This window comes from Ambystoma mexicanum, chromosome 1q (assembly GCF_040938575.1).
Source record: "Ambystoma mexicanum isolate Mex_15411 chromosome 1q, UKY_AmexF1_1, whole genome shotgun sequence".
NCBI classification, from domain to species: Eukaryota; Metazoa; Chordata; class Amphibia; order Caudata; family Ambystomatidae; genus Ambystoma; species Ambystoma mexicanum.
This window is the reverse complement of record NC_090922.1, coordinates 1,366,692,846-1,366,717,063: the sequence shown is the minus strand read 5'-3', so window position 1 is coordinate 1,366,717,063 and position 24,218 is coordinate 1,366,692,846. Positions and strand designations below refer to the sequence as shown.

The window sequence follows — 24,218 nt, the reverse complement described above, 5'->3', positions numbered from 1 at the left end:
AATGTGGGAAAGGGCACATCGACTCCTAGGGATAGCTTTGGTCCACCTTCTGTCCCCTTCGAGGTGATACATTTTGACTTTATTGAAATGAAACGTTGCAACAACTACAAATACGTATTAGTGGTTGTCTGCACTTTTAGTAAATGGGTTGAAGCCTTTCCTGTCAAAGATGCCACAGCCATGCTGAAGGAATATTTTCCTAGGTTTGGGTTGCCAAGAGTCATCTGGTCGGACGATGGTCCACATTTTATCGCCGCTGTAATTCTGCAGATATGCGCGGCATTACAGATCGATAAACTGTTCCATTCGGCTAGGCACGCTCAGCGTGCTGGTTTAGTAGAAAGACACAACAGCATCATCAAGAACAAGCTCGCTAAGACGTGTGCCGGCACCAAACTGAAAAGGCCGGACACCTTACCGATCGTGTTATTGTCTATGAGAATGACCCCTCAAACTAAGACTGGGTTCTCTGCATTTGAGGTGGTCATGGGTAGGCCAGCTAACATTTGGAATCTCCTAAAACCCTGATCACTACGTGATATTGAACATGTACTTCTTTCCGATTATTGTGGACAGTTAACTAAAAATCTGTATTTGATTTACCTACAGGTGCGAGAAGCTCTGCCTATTAAATAAGAGGGCCCAGGCCACAACATACGGCCAGGTATTTGGGTCTTGGTTAAAGTGTTTTAAAGATCATCTTGCCTCGCACCTCGTTGGCGGGGCCCACACCAAGTTCTCCTGGTCACACAGGCCGCTGTGCGAGTGGAGGGCCAGAAGCACTGGATCCATGCGTCCCACATCAAGAGGATTTGCTTCCTTTTGCCACACGATGCAGAAGACGCATATTCCCCTACCTGTGCCGTAACCAACGATCACGAAGCATCAAACAGCATTGACAGTGCATCAGAGACTCTCCCTGAGCCCGTGGGGCCTGGGGAAACAGCTGTTTTATCTCCACACTCTCCAACAGATCATTTTGCACCATTGTCAAATCCTGCGTTAAATCCTGTTTTGAATTTACCGCTTCCATCAGGAAGTAACGACACGTTTTCAGATCACTCAGTACCAGGATCACAAGGTACGAACTGCATCTGAGGAGTTAGACTTACTGCACAGTTCGGCTGTGCCATCAAGGAAACATCATCGAAGGGCTTGTCTTTTTGGCCCAATCTTTTGCACGTAAGGGAATTCTGTTGGCTACGGTTTGGGAAAGGACTAAGAAAACGCTTGATCTGGAGATCGCCAGCAAACTAACTTTGGTGATTCGTTCGAAGAAACAATGCCTGCAACCACTCCCACTCGTACGGAACAGATAAGAGACTGTGTGACCGACTGTAAAAATGAACAATTGACTGCGTGGGCCCCGAAAACGTATTGTTGTCTTGTGATTACGTTAACTGGTTTCACAATAGTCATTGCCTTAGGATTTTGGTATTTGGAAGAAGTACATCCGCTTGAAATTCTGTTACCCACTGAAAATTTACCTACTGTCTCTACACCTTTCGTGCATCTGCACACTATCTCCTAGAGACTCTCAGCATTGACAGAGTTACCATAAAAATACTCCATTACTCATTATGAATGCCACACATGCCATTTTTAATGAATCCAATTGTTGGGTCTGCTACCATTTACCGCAACACGGGGATAAGGGGCTGGGTTGGTATATTCATCCTTTACCTTTGACTACTGCATGCTATGCTTCTTTAAGGGCACTATTCTTTGGCCGATGGAACGATAGCATCTCGGGGAACTTTGATGGAACTAACTTGAATGACTTTGAAAAACATGTTGAAAAACGCCCCTGGGATGCTCTTTGCGAATAGGAGGAAGCCTAATGTTGCTTCTATTAGGCCTTCTGATAGACTGTCCCGTCCTTTTCAATCTCTGATCTCTTTCAAGATGGCTCCTATAGGCAATAGGGATGCCACGCCACCTTCCTATACTGTTAACCACAGCCCCGATTCAGTTTCTTTCTGCATACAGAAGAATGGTACTCAGTCAATGGGTGATTTTAAGGGTTGCGCCAACGTTGCAAATTTGACTAGTGAGGACAGACCTTTGTATGTAGGCGCACCTGTCTACTTTGTTGGCGGTAATGTAGCTTTCCCCTGGTTACATAGGGATTGGCAGGGAACCTGTTATTTAGGGATTCTGTTACCCGGGGTATTCATTGCTAGCACTACAGAAATCTCAAAGGCTTGTCCAAGACGGGACGAGAAAGGCGATACTTCAGCACAAGTTCTGGGTGACATAGCTAAATCCTTCGTACCATTTTGGGGGCAAATACTGTACTCTGAGGATATCAGAAGACTAGCAAGTGTACTGAAAGGACCATCAACCAGAGCACTGACATACTCTTTAACGTGGCTTTAGAACAAAAAGCGATAAGATTAGTGGCAGTTCAGAACCGGATGGCATTAGACGTCATCCTGGCTGAGCGTGGTGGGGTATGTAAATTAGTGGGGTCCGCTTGTTGCGTTTTTGTGCAAGATTCCTCCCCAGCTATTTTCAAGGCAATACAAAATATGCACGTCCTTAGTTCAGAAGTGCATGTTTCCGAGAGAAACTGGGATTTTAGCGCTTGGTTCTGGGACTGGGGATGGAAGCTACTTTTGGTCTTGCTGATCATTTTGGGTATTGTGTTGTTTTCTGTTGTTGTATGCAATGTCTTCCTGGTATGTGTTTGATGTTAGGAGGATGTTGTGCACAAGCTATGGGTACATTGGGACACAAGGTATGCGCCCCTGAGAAAATGACCAATGAATTTGTGTTGAAAGAAATCTCAGTATCTGACCTCATGGCGATCGATATCTCCGATAGTGATTCAGGATGTATGGACATTGAGACGTGGAGTTACTCGTAAAGTGACTAGAAGTAGTTTAGCATTTGGCTTAGGCCAAAAGGAGGGTTTGTTAAACAGGATATCATATCGTGCCTCCTTTACTGTATGTATTGGCCTAAGCCCAGTCGCTCTGCGAAGAAAGCCACGTTGCAAAGTTCCGATTTTAGATCGACTTTGCTGCCATTTTCGGTCTATCCGCCAGTTTGATTTCTATTCCAATGTAATTCTGTATTCTAAAATGGTGGACAGTGTTTCCCGCTAGTGACTGAGCCGTCCTGAACCTTGTACTGAAGTTAATGCTTAGACTGTCCATTGGCCGAATGTTTGGGTTGAGTAAAGAGACCTTGTCCCATGCCCGACTTGTAGACTGAGGATTGTCTACACCAATAAGTCTGATCCATGGACATACATCTACCACAATGTTGAACAAATACTGAACGTGGACACTGGCTGAACTGCTTTGTAAAGGACATGTGCTAAGGCTTATTGTTAAATCCAAGAATACACTGTTACCATTGTAACCTGTTTGCACGTAAACCGAGGATGATCCATGTGCATATTGTCGTACAGGCCATAAGTGAACTCGGCACAAACTCTAGACCATGGATTATTAACTTGCAAAGGGGCTGGACATATTATTGAAAATGTATAAATGCACAACTGCTTAGACGTCCAGTACCTCTCACTTCTTACACCAAAAGGGCTGGTATTCGCTGTGATGTACTGAGGGCCAGATAGCTATCTGATTTTGTTTCTTTGTAACTGTACAGTATTAGAATAAAGATCTGTGAATCTTTATAAGCCCATGTTTGGTGTATTTCCTTTTGGGGTACTCAGCCTCGATATTTCCTTTTGCCTTTACAAAATGGGCCCCAGTGATTGGTGTAGGCTAAGCCTACCTTAATGAACCAATCATGGGTCCCCATCAACAATCTTCTTTTATGTGTGAGGTCATAACCAGAGTGCTTTAAAACAGGAAAGGCAAAGGGGTGAAAACATGTACTACTAAATCCCACCCATCTTCCTCTCTGTTGTGGATCAAAAAGTCTTGTTCATGGAGCGCTCTGGGGTTCCTGATCAAAAGCAGGTCTCCCTTGAAGTTGTCGTGGGAACATACTTTCTGTCTCCATCATATCATATACTCCTACCCTTTGACTAGGGATCCCCCTGCAGGGGTTGCCTACTGTAAACACGCGTACAAGACATGACACTTCACTGCCCTGGATGAGGAGCGGGAGCCAACTTCAGGTTGACACAGATGCATATCAGAAAGTCGTTGGGGTTTCCGGCCCTTTGTTAGCTCTGCGACAAGGCCTCTCGCAGGCCTGCTTCAATTAACTCTCATCAGTATGCACTGCCACCAGCAGGACTGATAATGGTCCCAGTGGATCCATGGAGCTTTGCTAGTTAATTAGGAAGGCTTTTCCCCTACTCCTGTTGACATGCCTTGCTGCACTCCTGGCTGTCACATTCCAACTAAACTGGATGGGTGGGAGGGGGCACCTGTAGGTTGTGTCCAGCCAGATTACACAGATTTATGTGTTTGTTGTGCGGCAAGCATAGGAAAATGTATGCAGATTAGCCCCACACATATCCAAGGCTGATCTCCCATCAATTTCTTTAGAAAATATCAGAAAAGCCCATGCAAGTGCACAACTAGCGTGCAGATGGTCGAATTCCTCACATGGCCCCCAGCCTCAACATGTGAACCACCACCCTACCGAGGGTCAGCTGTGTCATTAAGGCGAAAGTACCATCTGAGGCCATCTGCATTTCCATGCTGGGCACCTGGAGTATGCTGGATGTTCATATCTAATCCCTGTAGGGATATGGCCCAACCCAGAAGCTTACGGTTCTTTCCTTGCATGGCCATTAATCATCGAAGAAGCGGTGGTCGGTCTGGATAGTAAAGTGTGACCCGAAGATGTAAAGTTTCAACTTCTTTACGGGCCACACCACGACCGTGTGAGCCCTTTTTGCAACAACAGCCCAGTTCCTTTCCCTCTTTGTCAATCGCCTGCTAATGTGGGCAACAGGTTGCTCTACTCCTTGAGTTCAACTGCGCTAATACTGCTACAATCCCAAAATCAGAGGTGTCTGTCTGGATAATGAACTGACCGTAGTCTGGCACTTCAGAACTGTGGCTCTGCACAATCCATCCTTTAAATCCTGAAAAGAAGTTTGACAGGCAGGGGTCCAAGTTACCTTATTTGGCATCTTCTTGGAAGTTACATCATTAAGGGGCATGGCAATGGTCCCATACCCCTTGATGAACGACCAGTAGCACCCAGTGAGAACTAGAAAGGCTCTCCACTGTATCTGTGTGGTGGGGATGTCCCAATCCTTCATAGCCTGTACCTTGGCTTCAAGAGATTGTTTCTTACCTCTACCAACCGGGTGGCCTAGGTAAGTCACTGTACCTTGCGCTATCTGGCACTTTGTGGCCTTGATAGTCAGACCTGCATTCTGGATCATCTAAAGCACTTGTTTCTGGTGGGATAAGTGATCCTCCCAGGTGTGGCTGAACACAGCAATGTCGTCTAAATAGGCGACACTGACGTTTTCCAGACCAGACAGAACCTGGTTAACCATTCGCTGAAAAGTGGCAGGGGCATTCGTCAATCCGAGGGGCATCAGTGTACTGATAATGTCCTTCCAGAGTTGAGAATGCTGACCTCTCTCTCACTCGATCTGTCAAGCCGATTCGTCAATAGCCTGCCATGAGGTTAAAAGGAACTCAGGTACTTGGCAGCGCCAAGCTTGTCAATTAGCTCACCTGCCTTTGTGACAGAATTTAGCCCCCTGTAGTCTACACAGAAGCGAATTTCACTCTTCCCAACACTGGTCTTTTTAGGGACCAGTACCACTGGGCTAGCCCAGGGGCAGCGGGATGGCTATCACGACTAGGGACAACATCCTAGAAACATCCTCTTTGATGGCGTCCCTGAACATATCGGACATCCAGTGAATCCTACTCTTCACCGGTTTATTGTCTCCAGTGTCCACATCATGGGTGCACAAGTCTGCGCAACATGGAGTCCGAGAAAACAGACCGGCAAACTGATCCAGTAAACAGCGACAGTCTGTCAGTTGCTGTTCTGACAGGTCTGTTGCAGGGGTGACACCTTCAAACGACTCATCTGTGGCTTCAGTGTGCAGCAGGTTTGGGAGGGGATCAGTCTCCTTCTCAGTCTCTCCGTCAGTCACTAATGTCATGACCAAGTCATCCCAGATATAATGGGGTTTTAGCCGGTTGACGTGAAAGACCCTGCACACCTGTTAGGTTCTTTCGCGTCAATGAGATAATTCACCTCACTGACATTTTCCAGCACACAGTAAGGCCCAGTCCACTTGTCCTGAAGGACACTGGGTTTGACAAACTCCATAATCCACACCCACTGGCCTGGAGAATAAAAGGTCACTGTGGCCTTCTGGTTGTGCCAGCACTTCATCAGCTCCTGACTGGCCTTTAGGTTTCTCACTGTTTCATGTATTTCGCCATTCTAGAATGAAGGCCAAGTACATAGTCCACTACATCTTGTGTAGGGGATGAGGGTTTACTCTCCCATCCCTCTTTCACTAGACTGAGAAGACCTCACACAGGGTGTCCAAACAAAAGCTCAAAAGGAGCTAAACCTTACTCCTTTCTGCGGCACCTCCCTGTAGGTGAACAGAAGGCATGGAAGGAGAATATCCCATTTTCTACTCGGGTACTCTTCCAAGTCACCTATCATGCCTTTCAGGGTCTTGTGGAACTACTCATCCAGCCCATTTGTTTGTGGATGGAAGGATGTAGAGAACCAGAAGTTGACTCCACACTCTTCCCACATAGCCTTCAAATATGCAGAAATGAAGTCGGACCTCCTGTCAGAAACGACTTCCTTGGGGAATCCCACACAGAAGAATATTCCAATCAGAGCCTTCGCAACCACAGGGGCTTTGATGCTCCTCAGAGGGACAGCCTCAGGGTAACTTGTGGCATGGCCCAACACTACCAAGATGCATCTGTTCCCTGAGCTGGTTTGAGGATCCAAAAGGACCCACAATATCCACGCGTATTCTCTCCAAAGGCCGCCCAACCAAGGGTGGTGGAATTAAGGGGGCCTTTGTGGCATCAGCCGACTTGCCAGAAGCTGGACAAGTCATGCAGGACCAGACAAATTCCTTAACATTTACACCGAACTGCACCAAATTGCACAGACAACCGATCTGTAGTCTTAGTCACTCCCAAGTGGCCCACCAAAGGAATTCAGTGAGCCAAATCCAATAGGAACTTTCTGTGGCACTGGGGAATCACCAACCTTCTGGTTCCCTCGCCCTCAGAGTCTTTTGGCTCACTGTACAGGAGTCAATCCTTCCAGTACACTTCGAACACGCCAGGGGTCTCGCCCTTAGCCTGTGACTGCCTCTGCAGACCCACCAGAGTAGGACTGTCTTTCTGGGATTTAAAGAAGTCAGTCGATCTGGGTCCCCAGCTGAAGCAAACTCATCCAGCTTGGGCAGGCCCTTCAGATCAGTGATCACCTTGTCCTCCACCTCTGGTTCCTCCGCTGCGCCATGCAACTCTGAAGTCAGTCAATGAGTCCCCTGCTACCAAAGCAGGGACCTCAGTGGCTAATGGCACCTCTACCGCAGGGGTAGGCGACTCAGCAGCTGTGGATCTGGACTAGTGGGCTAAACAGCGGCTCGCAGGCAGGAACCGTTGTCACAGTGCTGGTCAGCAGTTCTGAAGCATCTCAGGCAGCTTTAGTGACTGCAGCGTGACAACAGTCAGTGGTGCAGTTGGTTGCAGCTCAAGGGGCTCGACGGGCTCAAAAATATCCTTTCAGCCGGATGCTGGTAGATGCTTGTCGATGCACTCCTCCTATCTTCTTGGCTGGGCTTGTGTTGTCCTTTAAGGCGGACAGTCCAAAACTAAGGAGAGTGTTGCAGGCACTGTCTTTGGTTTGTTTCTGAGACTCTCTGGCACTTCCCACCTCAGAAGATTGCTTGCGAAGCCTCGCAGGGCACGCTGGATGCTGGCTGGGTACGGGTTCTGGAGCTGATCGAGCGTCCTCTTGATTCAGTATCTCCCTCTGTTCCCTGGAAGATGTTTAGGGGAGGGATCTTGCTCCCTTCTTGGATGACCTGGCCTTCCTTCACTGGCCGAAGGTGTAAGGCAGACTATACCTTCAGCCAGGTTCCAATGCGGAGCTCTTCTTTGCTGCTTCTGGTGAAGCCTTCAGATGTTCTCCCCAAAAGTGTAGCTCAACCTTCTTTTAAAGCCAAATGGGCCCCAGTGATTGGTGTAGGCTAAGCCTAACTTGATGAACCAATCCTGGGTCCCCATCAACAATGTTCTGTTATGCGTGAGGTCATAACCAGAGTGCTTTGCAACAGGAACAGTAAAGGGTTGAAAACATGTACTACTAAACCCCACCCATCTTCCTGTCTGTTGTGGATCAAAGGGTCTCTCTGGTTAATGGTGATCTCTGTGGTTCCTGATTAAAGGCAGGTCTCTCTTGAAGTTGTGGTGGGAACAGACTTTCTGTCTCCATCAAATCACACTCTTCTACCCTAAGAATGGAGTTCCCCCTGCTGGGTTTGCCTACTGTAAACACATGTACCAGACATAACACTTCACTGCCCTTGATACCGAGAGGCAGAAGCTGACTTCAGGTTGACACAGATGCATATCAAAAAGGTGTTGGGGTTTACTGCCCTTTGTTATCTCTGCAACCAGGCCTCTTGCAGGCCTGCTTCTATGAGCTCTTATCAGTATACACTGCCACCAGAAGGACTGACAACGGGCAGGGCGGACCCATGGAGCCTTTGATAGTTAATTAGGCTGGCCATGGCCGGAGGAAGGTTTTGCCGCCCTCCTCTTGTGATGCCTTCCTGTGTTCCTGGCTGTCACATTCCAACTAAATGGGACAGGGGACGGGGGTGACGCCTGTAGGCTGTGTCCACACAGATCTATGTGTTTGTTGTGCGGTGAGCATAGGAAAATGTGTGCAGATTAGCACCACACATTTTCCGAGGATGATCTCCCGTCATTCAATTACTTTAAAAAAATATCAAAACAAGCCCAGGCAAGTGCACAACCACTGTGCGTATGGTCAAATTCCTCCGTATGGTCAAATTCCTCACCGCAAACACAGCCATTTCCCAATAACTTACTTCCTATTGTGGTGATATCATTCCAGCCTCCATCAATAAACAATTGATGGGCTATGTGCTAAACACACCCTTCAGCACCATTAATTCCTCCCTCACAAAAGGGTAATTCCCGGCCCCTCTCCACTCCCCTTCCCCCCCAACACTGGTCTCATATTATTAGGACATTGTTTCTAAAGCCCTACCAGACTTCACAAATGCAGTACATAAGCTCCACTCAGTGTATGGCTGTACCACCAGAGAATGTTGGTAGCATGGACAGAGCAGCCAGGCTTATCTTAGGAGGGAGAGAGGGCTGTAGCTTGATACAAAGAAATGGTAGCATACATGGTTCAAAGAAACACTGAAACACTATGTATTGTAAAGCTAAATCTTTATTTAAATTTAAGTGGGCGCAGATAAATCTTGGGGGAAGAAGTACTATAACATCATATAAACACAACTATAAAAACCAACTCAATACTTAAGGGATACAACCCAAAGTATAACCTTATTAAGAATAGCAATCAAGAGTTCAAGGTTAATCAAACCTTTTACACATTCAGAATGCAATCAGCTATTCCTGGGGAGTAAAACCATGTTATACTTTTAGAATACGGTCAATGACTCAAGGGTAGCAGATCCTGTCAGTAATGCAATGACACACACAGTTAAAAAATCAATTTATAAACCAACCCCGTCAGAGTATAAAATGTGCCCTAACCACTAGCCATTGGCGAGGAAGAAATTGTGTGCTCTGTGTATTTATAGAATTCAGGTGGCGATTCATTTTTTATGGCTGGCTAGTAGCTTACATCTTGAATTGCTTACGCCTGAACCCGGTTATAAGTACATTCCATGCAAAATAACTTTTTAGAACTCAGTTAAGAGGTAGTAAAACAACTCATGCTTTCTGGAGAGGCCTTAAACTACTCAATGACAGGTATTAACACACAATAAATATTTTTGAAAGTGCCAAGCAATTCAAGGAAAGTAAAACCCAATTACACAAGAAATACCCAAGGTCTTTCAAGGTAAGTAATGGACTCTTTCACTATTCTGGAACTGCTCTAAGCAGTTTCAGGGGAGGCACAACCCAGTGTTACACGTTTAGAAGAGCAGCAGCTATTCAAGGTAAATAACCATTTACTTTTAAGAGGGGCTTCAAGCAACTCAGAGGCAGGTATTACCTAAAGGACTGTTTTAGGTCTCTATAAAGCACACCAGGGGAAGCAACACCCTATGGTACACTTTGAGAAGAACACAATGTTATTCACGGTAGGGAAACCCTATTGGTAAGCTTGTACACTCATTCAGTTAAACAATGATTAAAAAAATACCAACACTGAGTACTTTTCAGAAGTGGAGAAACACCATTCAAATTACACTTTTTAGAGGGGCAAAATGCAACTCATAAGTTAAGCATAAACTTAAGAATACTTTGTAACTTCTTTCACAGAGAAACAGTTACCACAATAATTCTTTAAGCGAGTAAGTACTTTTAAACTGGTTATACTTTTCAAGACAGATGCTTTCGCAAATGCAGTCCTTTCCTAATCTATTGCATGAGTTTTCTCAGAGGCAGAAGAGGCACCCTAGAGGTCTAGGTGCCAGCTGTAGGCAGAGTAGGATAGGTTTCAATTACAGGAAAGTCAAAGTTCCAGAGATCATCTTTAAGTAGTAAGTCTTACTTTCACAGTTAGTTACAAGTGTTCAGGGACTTCCGAGAAGGCTCCCTATAGGTGTTCCAGCAATAGGCCTGGGTAAGTAGTATGGGCAAACACCCAACCACTCAAATCACCCACACAGCCTGACAGGCTGCACACGAGACTCATGGTAAGTAAAACCCAAGCCCACACAATACCTTAGGAGAAAAGAATATCTTCAGAGTGGATGCCTTCAGGATGCAGCAGCACATAACACGGCCCATGGATTCTTGGTCTGGAGATGAAAGGACTGGACACTGGATGGGAACTTGCAGCAGCAGTCATCAGAGGAGGATTACTTCACGGATTCTCGCGGCTCGGTGGATTTGGCGCCCTTTTACAGCAGCCAGATGAAAAACGAATATCGCTGGTCGGATTCTCTTCACTCTCGGTCCTGCACTCTGGTGAGGGAACTTCAGGGATTTGATTTGTGTTTCTGGAGAGCCAAGAGGAGGCCACCAAAGTTTCGGATAGATTTGGACTGCAGAGGTCCATGCAGCACACAGTGGCTAGAGGTCCCTGTTGCAGACCAGCAAGATTGCAGCAAGTCGTGGGATAGCTCAAAACGCAGGTCTTATTGGAAGTAGTGGGTCTCACAAGTCTCTTGGTAGGAGGAGTCGTGTTCAGCCCCCCTAGGTTGATTGGTAGGAAGGGTTACAGCAGGCTCGCTGGTCGCTGGAAATCACTACGCCTGTCCTTTCTTTATCTTCCTCTTCGGTTTCAGCTCCAGTAGTCGATTTGTCAGCAGCTTCCAGGTTTGCAGTATTCATCAGGTACTACAGCACACCTTCTGCAATCCCTCCCTGTATTTTACAGAAAGGGACGGTCTGGCTGTGCAATCAGGACAGCCGGCCCCCCACTGGGAGTTGGTTCCTTTCGAGCAAGGTGGAAGACAAAGGGCCGTAGAGTTGTGGGTTCCTCCCTTGCTACCTACCTTCTCAGACACTCTGGAGCCTGAGCGGGGATTCCTAAGCATTCCCACCGAAGACAAAACTTCCACTGAGGTCACTCCCACCTAGAATGGCTGGGTAAAACCTCAGAAACTACAAAACACACAAGAAATGGCGAAAAAAGAAGGAGCCCACCATTTTAGCAAAATGGTGTCCCTTCTGTACATTACTGAGACCCCCCATCAAAAGCATGCGGGTAAAAATGATTAATAGTCATAAAGGTAAAACCACGACCACCAGCCAGTCAAACTTGCAATTGTAACAAAAATGTCACCAGGTAGTTAAGAAAGGGGAGAGATTGTATCCCCCCCCCCCCCCCCCCCCCCCCAACACCCCCAACAATCCACATAAGGTAGTGTATGCTGCCTCACTTATACAAAATGCAAAGGGGATGAACATCCCTCTTTACAACAGTAGTTCATCCAAGTACATGAAAGGGAAATTAACAGGGCAGCCAAAAGGGGCAACCCAGCCTGAGCCCAAACGTTATAGGAAACTATAACTCCAACCAAACACTATGGAGAGAAATAAAAAGGTCACCCACAAAAAGAGTAAAAGTCTAGGTGAGAGGGGGAAAAAAAACGTACCAGAATCGAACAACTACATCTTCTAACTACTATCAGTCAGGATTTCGCCCGAAGTGTAGCATCAGGACAGACACCATCCAGGTGGTGGATGATGCCCTCCAAATCATGGATAAGGGCGACTCATGTCTGCTCATACTCCTTGACCTCTAGGCTGTATTTGACAAAGTGGACCACTGCATCCTTCTTGCAGACAGGCTGGGATTCTCTGGCACTGATCTGAATTGGTTTACCTCCTATTTCTCGTGCTGGCACCAGGTAGTCCAGATGAACACTGCGTTCTAACCCTCTCCCAGTCTCCTGTGGAGCACCCCAAGGCTGCATCCCCCCACTGATCCGTTTTAATCTTTACATGGAGTCTCTGTTCACACGCCTCCTGATCTACCCACCAATACGTAGATGATGCTCAGTTGCACACGAGAGTAAAAAGCCCACAGGACATCAGTCGCGACTACCTAGCCATCGAGTCCTGTACGTCAACTGCCTACCTCAAACTTACTCCATCTAAGAAGGAATATGTCCTCATTTGTCCACCGCCAAGCAACTACTTATTCAACAACAGCTCAATGATATGTACTAGGAAGGATTTGATCTCCAACTCTCAGATTCAGCAAAATCCTTAGGCTTCACCATTGACAGCAGACTGCCCTTCCAGAAACACGTAGCCAAGAAGGCCAAAATGGCCTGGTGCCAAGTCTCCACCCTTTGCAAAATGAAACCCTTATTCCTTAGACAGGACCTCCAGACAGCAATGCATGCCCTTGTGGTCTCTTATTTGAAGCTGGAAATGCTCTTCCGAAAGGACTCCAGCGGTTTACTTGGCTCCCCGAGAAGCAGTCCGCCACTTTAAAGCGCAGCTTATTATGGGTGTGTGGAAATCTGCCCGAATCAGCCCCATTCAATGCAAACTATATTGGCCTCCTTTCCAAGTCGCGATACTGCTGAAGTATGCATGCAACATCTACAAAGCGGTTACAAGTATCAAAACTGTGTATCTGGCAGCTAAGTGCCACATATCTGGTGGCACACGCTTCTCATGCAGATATCGTCCAACTGGCTTGAATCACAACTTGTCCACAGAGAGAGGGCCCACAAATAATCCTTTGCTTGTCACGCTCCCACTTTCTGGAACTCCATCCCAGTCTCGGGTAATAATGCCCTCACAATTATCCAATTTTGTAAATCGCTCAAAATGTAGCTTTTCCAACGGATTTATATGTTTTGGCAGTGGCACAACTGTTCACAGCCAAATTGACTGTGGCCAATTCGGCTGCAAAGCCAATTTTGCAGAGGCCAAAACGGCCCCGCCAATCTAGTCGTGGCCAAAACAGCCCTTATTACAACACCCCAACCACCCCCACCCACTTTCTGCCGTCCGTGCATGTTTTTACCCTGCAGCGTCAGACCCGTCCCTCTTTTTTTATTGTTTCCCCCACCTCCAGACATCCATAAGCGGGGGGACACCCCCCGCACCCTGAAAGGCAATCACTACCAAACAAGGGGCGCAGGGGTCACCCCACAACCCCAGCTCCCCATGTTTGGTAGCGATTACCCAAATTAGTCGTTTCAAAACAACCAAATGGTACTGGGTGAAATCGGCCAGTTGTACCATACGGTCAATTTGAAACGACCAATTTGGGTAATACCTTTTCAACAACACCTAACCAAGGTCTAATCCCTGCACAGACCGCAAATTCCAATACTGCACTACAGTTAAAAAACACCCGCCCAAACGCTGATGGCCTACATCATGCACAGTGCTCAGCTGCCCTCAAGCTAGGTCCATGCTTTTGCCAACTTACATCACATTTGGGGCATCCAAAGAATAATCACATTGTCCTTTCATAACCCAGTTCCCCACATACTGTCACTGAGAAATGTCCATCCCAATTATCCAAAGCAAAGCCATCTTCCTCATTGTGTTGCCAGGAAGCCTTATGATTAACTGAATATTATATTGTATATGTTCCAAAGATTGCTTTCCTTCGTGGTAAAGCGCTTTCACCTCTTTTGTGGCTTGGTCCACATAAAATAGAAAAATGAATATTATTATTATAAGGGTATTTAGTGAGCGCGGACCTAGCTTTGAGAAGCAACAGAGCACTTTACAATCATTAGACCCTGTGATGTAAGGAAAGAAACAAGGGAGCAGGGATCTAACAACAGTGCAGAGGAGGGGGGAGGGTGTGAACATTGGCAGCAGGGCATCTACAAGCAACTCAGAAGATATAGTGGGAGGTAGATCAGCTAGTCTTAGATAAGGTGGGGGAATGGAATGTGCATGGACATAAAATAAATATATTCAGTCCAGAGATGGCACACTGGACGGCCTTCTGTGAAGGGACACTTCATGAAATAAGCAAAGTTCCCAAATTTCCGGGTGGCCATGCCTCAGAAGGACACCCAATCCTGTTGTTGCTTTGAACACTGCGACTTGTATTTCTAATTTTCAAATATGAAAGAACAAACTACAAGTCTCAGAATACAAAGGGGAAACAAAATAGGGCCAGTTGGCCTGCTCACGCAAGGCCAAAGAAAATGTGAGAGCTCTATATAAGCACTTTTGTGATAGGCACTGGATGGTGAATGGACACTTCGTTACCTAGTACTGAACGCCAAACCATTTTGATGGGAACCTGGAAGTTAAATACTGTCAAGCGGTAGCATGTATACACATATGCTGGGATCACGCAGACGCCAATCACTGGCTCCCTCGGCACATGGGCCAGGAAGCCATACAGGCGGTGACAGACATGCAAACATTCAGGAGCCCCTGAGAGGGAAATTTCACCACAGCAATCAGGAGAATGTGTGTTCCCCATAGCATTGCATTGGGTTTATAATTATTTTAGACTGTAAAAAATAGCCTGATTTTTCAATAAAAGAATCGGGGGTCTCCCGCCTAAATCGGGAGGGTTGGCATTTGTGTGGTGATCCCACGGCATACACACAATGACTGACACAGACAACAGTTGCCACTCAGGGAGTCTGTTGCACGTGCGGGCAGATACTCCTTTTATTAAGGAGCCCTGTCATGACATAGTCATGACCCCGTTTCTTAAAGGGGACAACACCACAGTCCCTGATATATTAACATTGATGGGAGATTAGGAACTTCATGACAAAAGCACAGTAGGGTGAAACTGTACATAATAGATCTGTCAGGTGCGTTTCATCTTGTTGACCATGATACGCTTTGTAAACAACTCGAAAAGGCTGCCCATTTCTGCCCGGAAGCCACATCCTGGACTTCCTCGTTCCTTAAAGGAAGACTCATGAGAGTCTTTTCGGACCAGGCATGTGCAGCACCTACCACCATACACTGTGGTGTCCCGCAAGGATTTTGTACCACACCGACACTAAAGAACATATTTACTCTACCTCTTTTCAATGACCTGAATGATTGCAGCATAGCATACACAAACTAGGCCGACGATACGCAAACCCTTCTCTGTCTCACAGGCTCATTTGAACAGGATGCTATGTCTCAATAGAGATAAAACAGAGATCCTCTTGGTAGGCACTAAAGACTCACTAAACAAACGTGACCCTCTATACAGTACATTTAACATTGACGACATGCCTATCAATATATCATCAGTAGTCAAAACACTAGGTGTCTTCATTGACTCCTCTCTGTCCATGATGAGACAAGTCAGTGCCATTGCGTCATCTGCAGCCTTTACCACTAAAATCATTGATGCGCTCAAACCTTACTTATCTACATAAAACTGCATTGCAATAGCTAGGACCACCGTAGGGGCAAAACTTTATTGTAATGCCCTTCTCTTGAGAACTTCCGTCAAAAACAAAAAAAACGACAAGTCACGCAAAACAATGCCCTCAGAGCTGCACTTAGTATCCCCAAAAGTGAACATCTTTAACAAGCAAGAAGAGAAGTTCACTGGCTTCCAGTAAAACAGCGTATTCTTTTCCAAACCATGGCAATCACACACAAGTGCCTCCATCGCACTGTCCCTCTGCCCCCACGTAGCCAAACAAATTATTCCCGTCGCCTCCACCAGACCCATCGACAGCACCTCTCGAACCAGATTTTTGTCCCCTCATTCAAAAGAGTCAAAGCAGGAGGCTCCAGCTTCCAACATCTAGCACCCAAAATTGGAATGCCTTGGCCACATCTCTCAGAAACGAAGCCTCTTACAACGTCTTCCGCAAAACAGTGAAGACCAGCCTCTTCAACTAAAACTTTTCCGCTGAGAACACTGCATCCCGGTGCAATTTTAGTTAGCGTACTGTTAGAACGTAGGTTTGGGTTTTTTTGGGCCCACTGTAACCACGGACCAATCATGCCATACACAATTTTAATGTCTTCATGTGTCTAACTTATTGTGTCTGTTTCCCCCCTTGTATTGAACTCACCTCCAATGCCTCAATCACCATTAACAAGTTCCACTGTAACCATGGAACACCCCCAACAGTTAACCTGGAAACTCTCTCTGCAAATTATCCCTTTTTTATCTCCTATTGTCACTACTCTGTACTCCTCTTGTAACTATGTAAATAAGTATGTAACAGCGCCAAGATGCCTAAGAGCTGTTTTGTGCGCTTTATAAACGTAAATAAATAATACGCAGAGCTCTCAGGTTTCCGGTGGCCATGCATGAGTAGGCCACCCAGTACTGTTTTGCTTGGCCTTCTGGGACTGGTAGTTTTCCTAAATTTCAAACAGGAAAGGAAAACAACTACAAATCCCAAAATCCAATAACAAAGAGAGCGGGGGGCTTCTCACTCATGGTCACGGGAACTCTTAAGTTATTATTGGTGCACTGAATGAAGGATGCTTAATGGTGATGGGGACATGGGTAATACATGCACACGAGCTAATGCATGACAATCCCAGGCAGGCAAGGGTAGAATGTTGCTGTAGCTATTAAGGGAGTGCTTCAGACTCACTTCCCAGAGCAAGGATCTGCGCCCGTTGGAGACCGGGCCCCGTCCTCGTCTCGCGACCCTCGCCCACGTCTGGGCCACGGTAAACATCGTAGACCCGCTGGTTGTCAAAGTCTGACCGGGACCGAGGCAGGAAGTTCTGCACGCAGGACACAGGCAGCGAGTAGCAGACGTTATCCTCCAGGAAGCGCACGAAAGCGTACATCTCCACTATGGACCCCAAGCAAGCGCTATCAATCGGTAGCGCTCGGCCATTGTCTACTCCAGCCTAACACAGGTACACAGGCGAGCCGATCAGGAAACTGACACAAAAGAAGGACAAACGTCAGAGCCAATGAAAGCTCTGTCTTCGTCGCTCAGCCAGATTTTCTGCCATATCGCAATAGCAATATTTAACAAGAGCGTAACGTTGATTCAGCAATCAAGCTGCTTTTACACTTTTTGCATTTTTATAAAACTTTTTTTGTTATTTAGAACATGTAGTAACGTAGTTTTTAAATTTATTAAACTGTTTATTTTATAAAAAGATTTAAGCACTATTAACATACTAAATTCGTACACAAATATTTGTATAGTTCACTTACTTTTTCTAACAATTTACCAATCCAATTGATCACATTGTATTTCTTTAACATTGAAAACGGTAGTTCCAAAATGGTCTCCGCATTCTGTTATAAGTGACAGCCAGTTGTTGATGTAACTAGACATAAGTAATCGAATCAAACAACAATTTCAAACGACAGAAAAAGGTTTGAGAAGACTCGAATAGGTGACATACCTAATAAAGACGAGGGTGACGTACAGAGATGGATGCCAAAATCGTCGTCAACGCAGCCGGCTCATAATAAAAAAAAATGTGTTTTTTTTATTTAGAAAATGCCTCAAAAGCAAAAGGAAAATAGGCGGAATCCACCAATAACAATATAATTGATGTGTTTGCCGGATTTTCTTACCTCGGAGTGACTGGGTTACAATCATGGGGCTACATTTCATTTGTGTGTCAGGATAGGAATGAGCTTAAACCCATAGGTTCCCAAACATGTCCCACAATAACAGAGCTCTCTAATATCCCACTTATCTACGTGTGTAAGACATCCACTGCCCCTGTTCCTTGGTATTCTGGGATTTGTAGTCACAAAAGCATAGTTCTCAACTCACATACTTTTGCCGGCTCACCCGCCATTTCCATCCCCCCCCCCCATGACCTCAATCACTGCAATGGACTCTAATTGGGCCAAAAACGAAATCGGTGTTTTCACCCGCCTGACAACACAAAAGGTGGAGAGCTATGGCTACATGCAAACTTGAAAACTACAAACCCCACAGTTAAAAGAAAAATTGGTCTGGATTTCTTTCTGAAGGATGGAAAACTTGAGTGTTCTGCAATACTCATGATATATTCTATTTGCATACAAACTCTGTTAATAGGTACTCAAACAAGCTGAAGTTATCAGGTCAATATTTGCAACTCTAAACCAAAGGCAAATTCTGGCAGGACAGGATTCCACATACAGATACTTTTTGTTTATATCATAAATCCTCAGTTAAGTGGACATGACGGATGGAGCTGAAATTGGTCCATAATCGCTATCTTAGCCTGTACATTTTAGATAGATAGTAATGTAATGTTAATTTATTTGTTATTTGTTATTGTAAATAAAAAATCACAGGCAATGCATTTGGTACAAAAATGCATACAGAATTTACCATTGATTACAGAACGGAGGATATCGGTCCTTTACAATGCAGTTAGAGAATGTGACTTCACCAGATGTTGCAGGGGAAGTTGGAAACATAACCAGGGAGGAGGACAGGACAGAGGAAATAGGAACAGGATGGTGGAGAAAGTGCTGAATTAAGGATGCAGTAGTGACGGAAAAGTGCTGTACGGTTTTCCATGAATGGTAGGGAGAGCGGAAAAGGGAGCGATGCAGTAGCCTACAGTACTAGGAAACAGGTTCTTCAGCAAAAAGGCGAGCTTTGAGTTTGGATTTAAATAGTGGTTGAGTTGGAGTAGTACAGAGAGGGAGAGGAAGAGCGTTCCAGAGTAGGGAAACAAGGAGAGAGCGGAAACAAGAGGGAGTACAGGGGGCTCGAGTGGTGGTAAGGAGGTGAGCTGAGGATGATCTTAATGAGCAAGGAAGAGAGTAGGGAGTGAGATGAGCAGGAAGGTTGGAGGCGAGTCCATAGATAGTTTTCAAGATGATAAGTAGCTTATACCTAGCTCTGTTTCATAGATAGCCAGCCATTCTGGCGACGGCCGATAGAGGTAAAGCGAGAGGTTGAAAAGTGTGCCGACCGTGAAGTTGAGGACTTTGCCCAGAAGTGAAAAAGCATAGTTGGGAAGGCCATAGAGTAGACTGGCACAGTAGTAAGATCTAGAAAGGACTAAGTAGATTAGCTGTTTAGCAGTATTGAAAGGAAGAATATGCCATAATTTGCTGATATTGAGGAGGTTGAGTCTGGCTGTATTGGCACATTTGGAGACGAAGAGCGAGAGATTGTGCAATGGCTTGCAGTTGGCACCAAGGTTACGAGCGGCAGCAGAGTAATGAAGGTAGTCGGGAGAGAAGGGGAGGAGAGGAAGAGATAGTTTGCTTGGTTGGGAAGTATAGAACTTCAGTATTAGTGGAGATGAGCATGATTGAGTGAGACGCCATCCAATATTTGATAGCGGAGAGACAGTTTGACATTTTTGACAACAGCTTGTTGGTTAAGGAGTGAAAATAGAGATTTGAGTGTCCTCAGCAAATCATTTATAGGAGAAGCCATAAGTGGAGATCAGGGTGCCAAGCGCCGAGGTATAGAGAGTGAAGAGAAGTGGACCAAGGACAGACGCTTGGGGAGCTCCAACAGTAAGGGAGATGAGTGCAGTGTCTGGGGGCAAGGTTCGAAGCAAGCTAAGCGAGGGCCTTATCTCTGCTGCCAAAGAGAGATAATGTAGAGAGAAGGTCAGAATAGTCAACAGTATTGAAGGTAACAGAGAGGTCGAGAACAATAAGAATAGATGAAAGGCTTGCATATCGAGAGGAAGTGATGAAGTTGCTGACATTAAAGAGAGCAGACTCAGTAGAATGCAGATGTCAGAAGCCAGATTGAAGAGAGTCCCAGATGTCGTGAGTATTGTGAAGGCATCAGGAAGTAGACACAGACTGAGGAAAGTTTGGGCTACACATTTATTATTAAAATCACAAAAAGGTTGGGATAAGGCCTAACTTGCCCTATGCTAAGGTGGGATTTCCCTACCTAACTGAAGCTAATGTTAGTTTGTGCCAGGAAGTCCAAATTAAATGTCTGTCTGTGTCCAAAACCTATACTTGTTCAAAATGTGTAGGGAAGTCGGCAACAAATGAAGTGTGGAAATACAATTTCAGAGCTTCTTTCAGTTCTTTGGCAGAAAAGGGGTTCTCCCTTCCTCAGGATTTGAGACAGTTCAAGTTCAATCAAAAGGGGCTTCCTTCCCCAAGCTTTCAAGTCTCTCTCTGTTTACCCAACACCACAATTGCTCCGGCTTCTGTGTCTTTCACCAAAATCACAAATTTCAGCTCTTAAGTTCACAATATATAAGCTTTTCTTGACAGTCAAACATAGACTTATCAATGAGTTGAGTGACTTATTTTTAGTCGACTGTATTCGGTCTAGTCACAGTTGTCGATCAAGCAACTGACACACCTTATTGGCTTCTTTTCCAGGGTTACACTGCCACTGCTTCAGCTCAACAGTGGTATTGAACTTATATTCCTGCAGCCTGTTCAATATTTGCTTTGCCACCATTCACTTGCTGGATTATCAAATCTTCTCATATCTTTATCACAGTTTCAACTTTCAACTTGTACAGGTGCTCCTTTCCCTATGGCTCTTGCCAATGCTTGCTTTCTCTCAGCTTCAATAATTCACAGTTCCTTATATTCTTTGCCAGGGCTTGCTTTCTTTAGTTTACATGATTCACAGTTCCATTGTATCAGGGAACGCTTTTCTCTGCTTTCAATTCAAGTGGCATTCAATAATTTTTACTTTCCTTTGGTTCGGTATTCAAAACCTCAGATCATTCAACATAACTCCCAGTTTACTCTCCTGCTGGGAATTTCCACCCTGTTCATGGGCTTCTTATTCACTTTAAAGTTCACTGCTTTTCTGGCCCTTCCTTGGCCTTACCAATTTCCATCTTCCCGTTATCGTAGTTATCAATCATCTGTACTTTACATTTGAACCGGCAATCTGATTTCCTATGCTGTCCTTAGCTCACTCGTGAGCGCTCCAACCTGCATTCACCACGCGGCTCACACCAGAGCATCCCAGAGTCATTCAGCCTGACTTGACTCACCGGTATGCTGTCACTGTGTGCTCTCCTCTGCTTCGGTCGGCATTTTGTGGCTGTAACTGCTCTTTGTTTGGCACGCCTTTCTTACAGGGAATCCGACACCTCAGGTTGGAGGTTGGCAGCCCAACCCTGCCTCCGGAGACCTTCCAAAAACACCTGCCACAATCCGCTTCCTCAGCACCTCAGCGCTTTGGACACGCGTCTCCCTGCCTTCACTTCCGGCTTCTTCATCCACAAGTGTTCCACAGGTGATCTCATTAGCCTCACATGAGCCAGTCATTTATACCGCCCCTTTGGCCTCAGGTGCAGGCCATATTCTTCAATTACACAATGGTCTTGTTACCCTCTTCCTTGCCCTAGTACCAGAGTGGTATTTATGTGTGTCTGTGTTAATAAAGAATTGAAGTATGTTTCTATGTGGCCTCTTTCTCGTCTCAGTACCATAGTGGTATATATTGGGAGATGGTATTCTGACAAAATAGGGAAGGGATTGGTAATACCCAATAAAAGTCTGGGGGACATTTGACTCTTTATGAAAGGGAAATGGGGGATACCGTATCTCACCCAAGGGTGCTACATCCCCACTCCAATACTCCCTTCCTCCCTCGCCTATCCACCCCCAGGGTCAGGATACGAGAGTGGCAGCCTTTCCCTGGCAACCTGTGGGGACGATATATTGGGGAAAGACGTGAGGACGTCTTCAGAGTCCTCACATACCCTTCCCATATGTGGGGTGGATCTGGATGTTTCACAGTGGAATTGAGACAGGAAGTCGACATTTCCATGCTCTCGACCCTTCCTGCGTTCCACTGCAGGAAACCACTGCATAACTCGTAGATTGGAATATTTTCTCTGGCTAATCCACACCAAGGGTGAATGGTCGATGACTAGCCTGAATTTCCCAGCAGATAATACTTGAAATGTATGATAACCCATTTTATGGCAAGGGCTTCCGGCTCGATAACTGAATAGTATTTTTCCCTGAGAAAAAGGTTCCTACTTATGTAGAGTATTGAGTGTTCCAGGCCGTCATGATCTTGGTAAAGGACAGCTCCTAATCCCGCTAGAGAGGCATCTGTCTGAGGGATGAAATCCTTTGAGAAGTCAGCCACTTTAGAATAGGGCTCTGACAGAGGGTCCCTTTCAAGGTTGTATAACATTTCTGACCTTCATTCTACCTGATTTTTGGGGTGCTGCATTTTTCAATGTATCAGTGAGTCTAGCTGTTGTACTTGAAAATTGGGGATACATTTACGCTAAATAGCCAATTACTCCCAGAAAAGCCCTAAGAACTTTCTTCTTTCTAGGCGTGTCTAGAACGTTTTAAACTTTTTAATTGTTTTGGTTTTACCGTGTCATTTCCCATGAAAAAGCCCAAGTATTTCACAGCAGTTTGAGCCAATTTATCTTTCTTGGGATTCTTTTTTAATCCTGTGGCTCTTAAGACTCTCATGATGCTATATACATGATAGACATGATCCTCGCAGGTGTTGCTATGGATCACAATGCCATCTATGTAGGCCCACAAAAGTCAGAATAAGGTGGCAAGATTGTGTCCATCTACCGTTGGAATGCTGTGGGGGACCCATGTAGTTCAAATGGAAGAACTTTGAAGTGGAACTGTTTAAATGGGAGGACTTTGAAGTGGAACAGGCCTAGGTGTGTAACAAAGGCTGTTTATTCTTTATCCGGACTGTACAATGGAACCTGCCAATAGCCTTTAATAAGGTCTATGGTAGAGAGAAAGACAGCATTACCAAGGCCGTCAAAAAGATCATCGATGCGAGGCATGGGATAAGTATCAAGTCTGATGTTGCATTAACTTTTTCTGAAGTGTAAGGGAGGCATGGTATCACAAGTAGACGCTGACACAACAGTTCACGTTTCAAAACCGTTATTGTTAACATCAAGGGGTTTGGAAAAACTCCTGTCTGGCGCTGTAACTAAGATGGGAGTAATCACAGCCATCAGATAATAAAGAAACAGTCCTAGTCAGTCTTAGTCAAACAATTAAGTCCTATACTAACAAAAACATAATGCCTGCCCTCACTCTTGAAGAGGGAAAATCCGACTGTCCCTTCCCTCCCGACGGGCCCCCCAAACGGAAGAAGCACCTCCGACAGAATAACCACCAACCGAATGAGGTTGCTCCGATCCCCACCGCTCCCTCCAGAGGCATGCACCACGAACGGTACCTGGCCACCTGACCATACAACCCTGTGGTGGTGCAAGCGCTACCTAAAGCGAGTGAAGATAACCAGGACCGAGCTGGGGACAATTATATGGACCAAATTGGCTGTCCTCCCCAAACCATGCTGCAAGTAGTTAGAGGCGTCAAGACGACAGAGCTGCGTCAGGCAGGAAGCACCCATGCAATCTGCACTTTCGGGACACTCACACACCAGTCTACACGAAGAACACACACGTACAGTTCTAGAGGACAGTGACATATACATACTCTCTGCATGTTTATTATTTTTGTCACTTAGGCTCGCTACAGCACCGCAGAAATGCAACATACCAGAAGAGCTTGCAGATATGCTTGCAGATGCTACACGCTATTAACTCTGTGGAAGGACAGGAGCACTTAAGGGACCTGACCGACCATGACATATCTTAACCTGTGGACAATTATGCTATCTACATAGTCTGAGCCAAAGTAGGCCTTAGGAAAATCCAGAAAGTCAGAATCATCTGGCAAAGACGCCAAGCCACAAGATGCTGTGCATGCAGAATAGCCATGGCTGGGACATCAACAGCCAA

At 45.7% G+C, this 24,218-nt stretch overlaps 1 protein-coding gene across 2 annotated transcripts in view; it reads right to left on the bottom strand.

Moving 5' to 3' along the window:
- The window catches only part of BEND5 (BEN domain containing 5), a 137,578-nt gene extending 120,140 nt beyond the window's left edge, over positions 1-17,438 (bottom strand). For both annotated transcript variants that reach the window (XM_069642229.1, XM_069642230.1), the window contains exon 1: positions 17,138-17,438. In XM_069642229.1, the coding sequence (XP_069498330.1) occupies positions 17,138-17,339 (202 nt within the window). In that variant the 5' untranslated portion in view covers positions 17,340-17,438. The remainder of the gene's footprint in view (positions 1-17,137) is intronic.
- Positions 17,439-24,218: the final 6,780 nt, after the last annotated feature.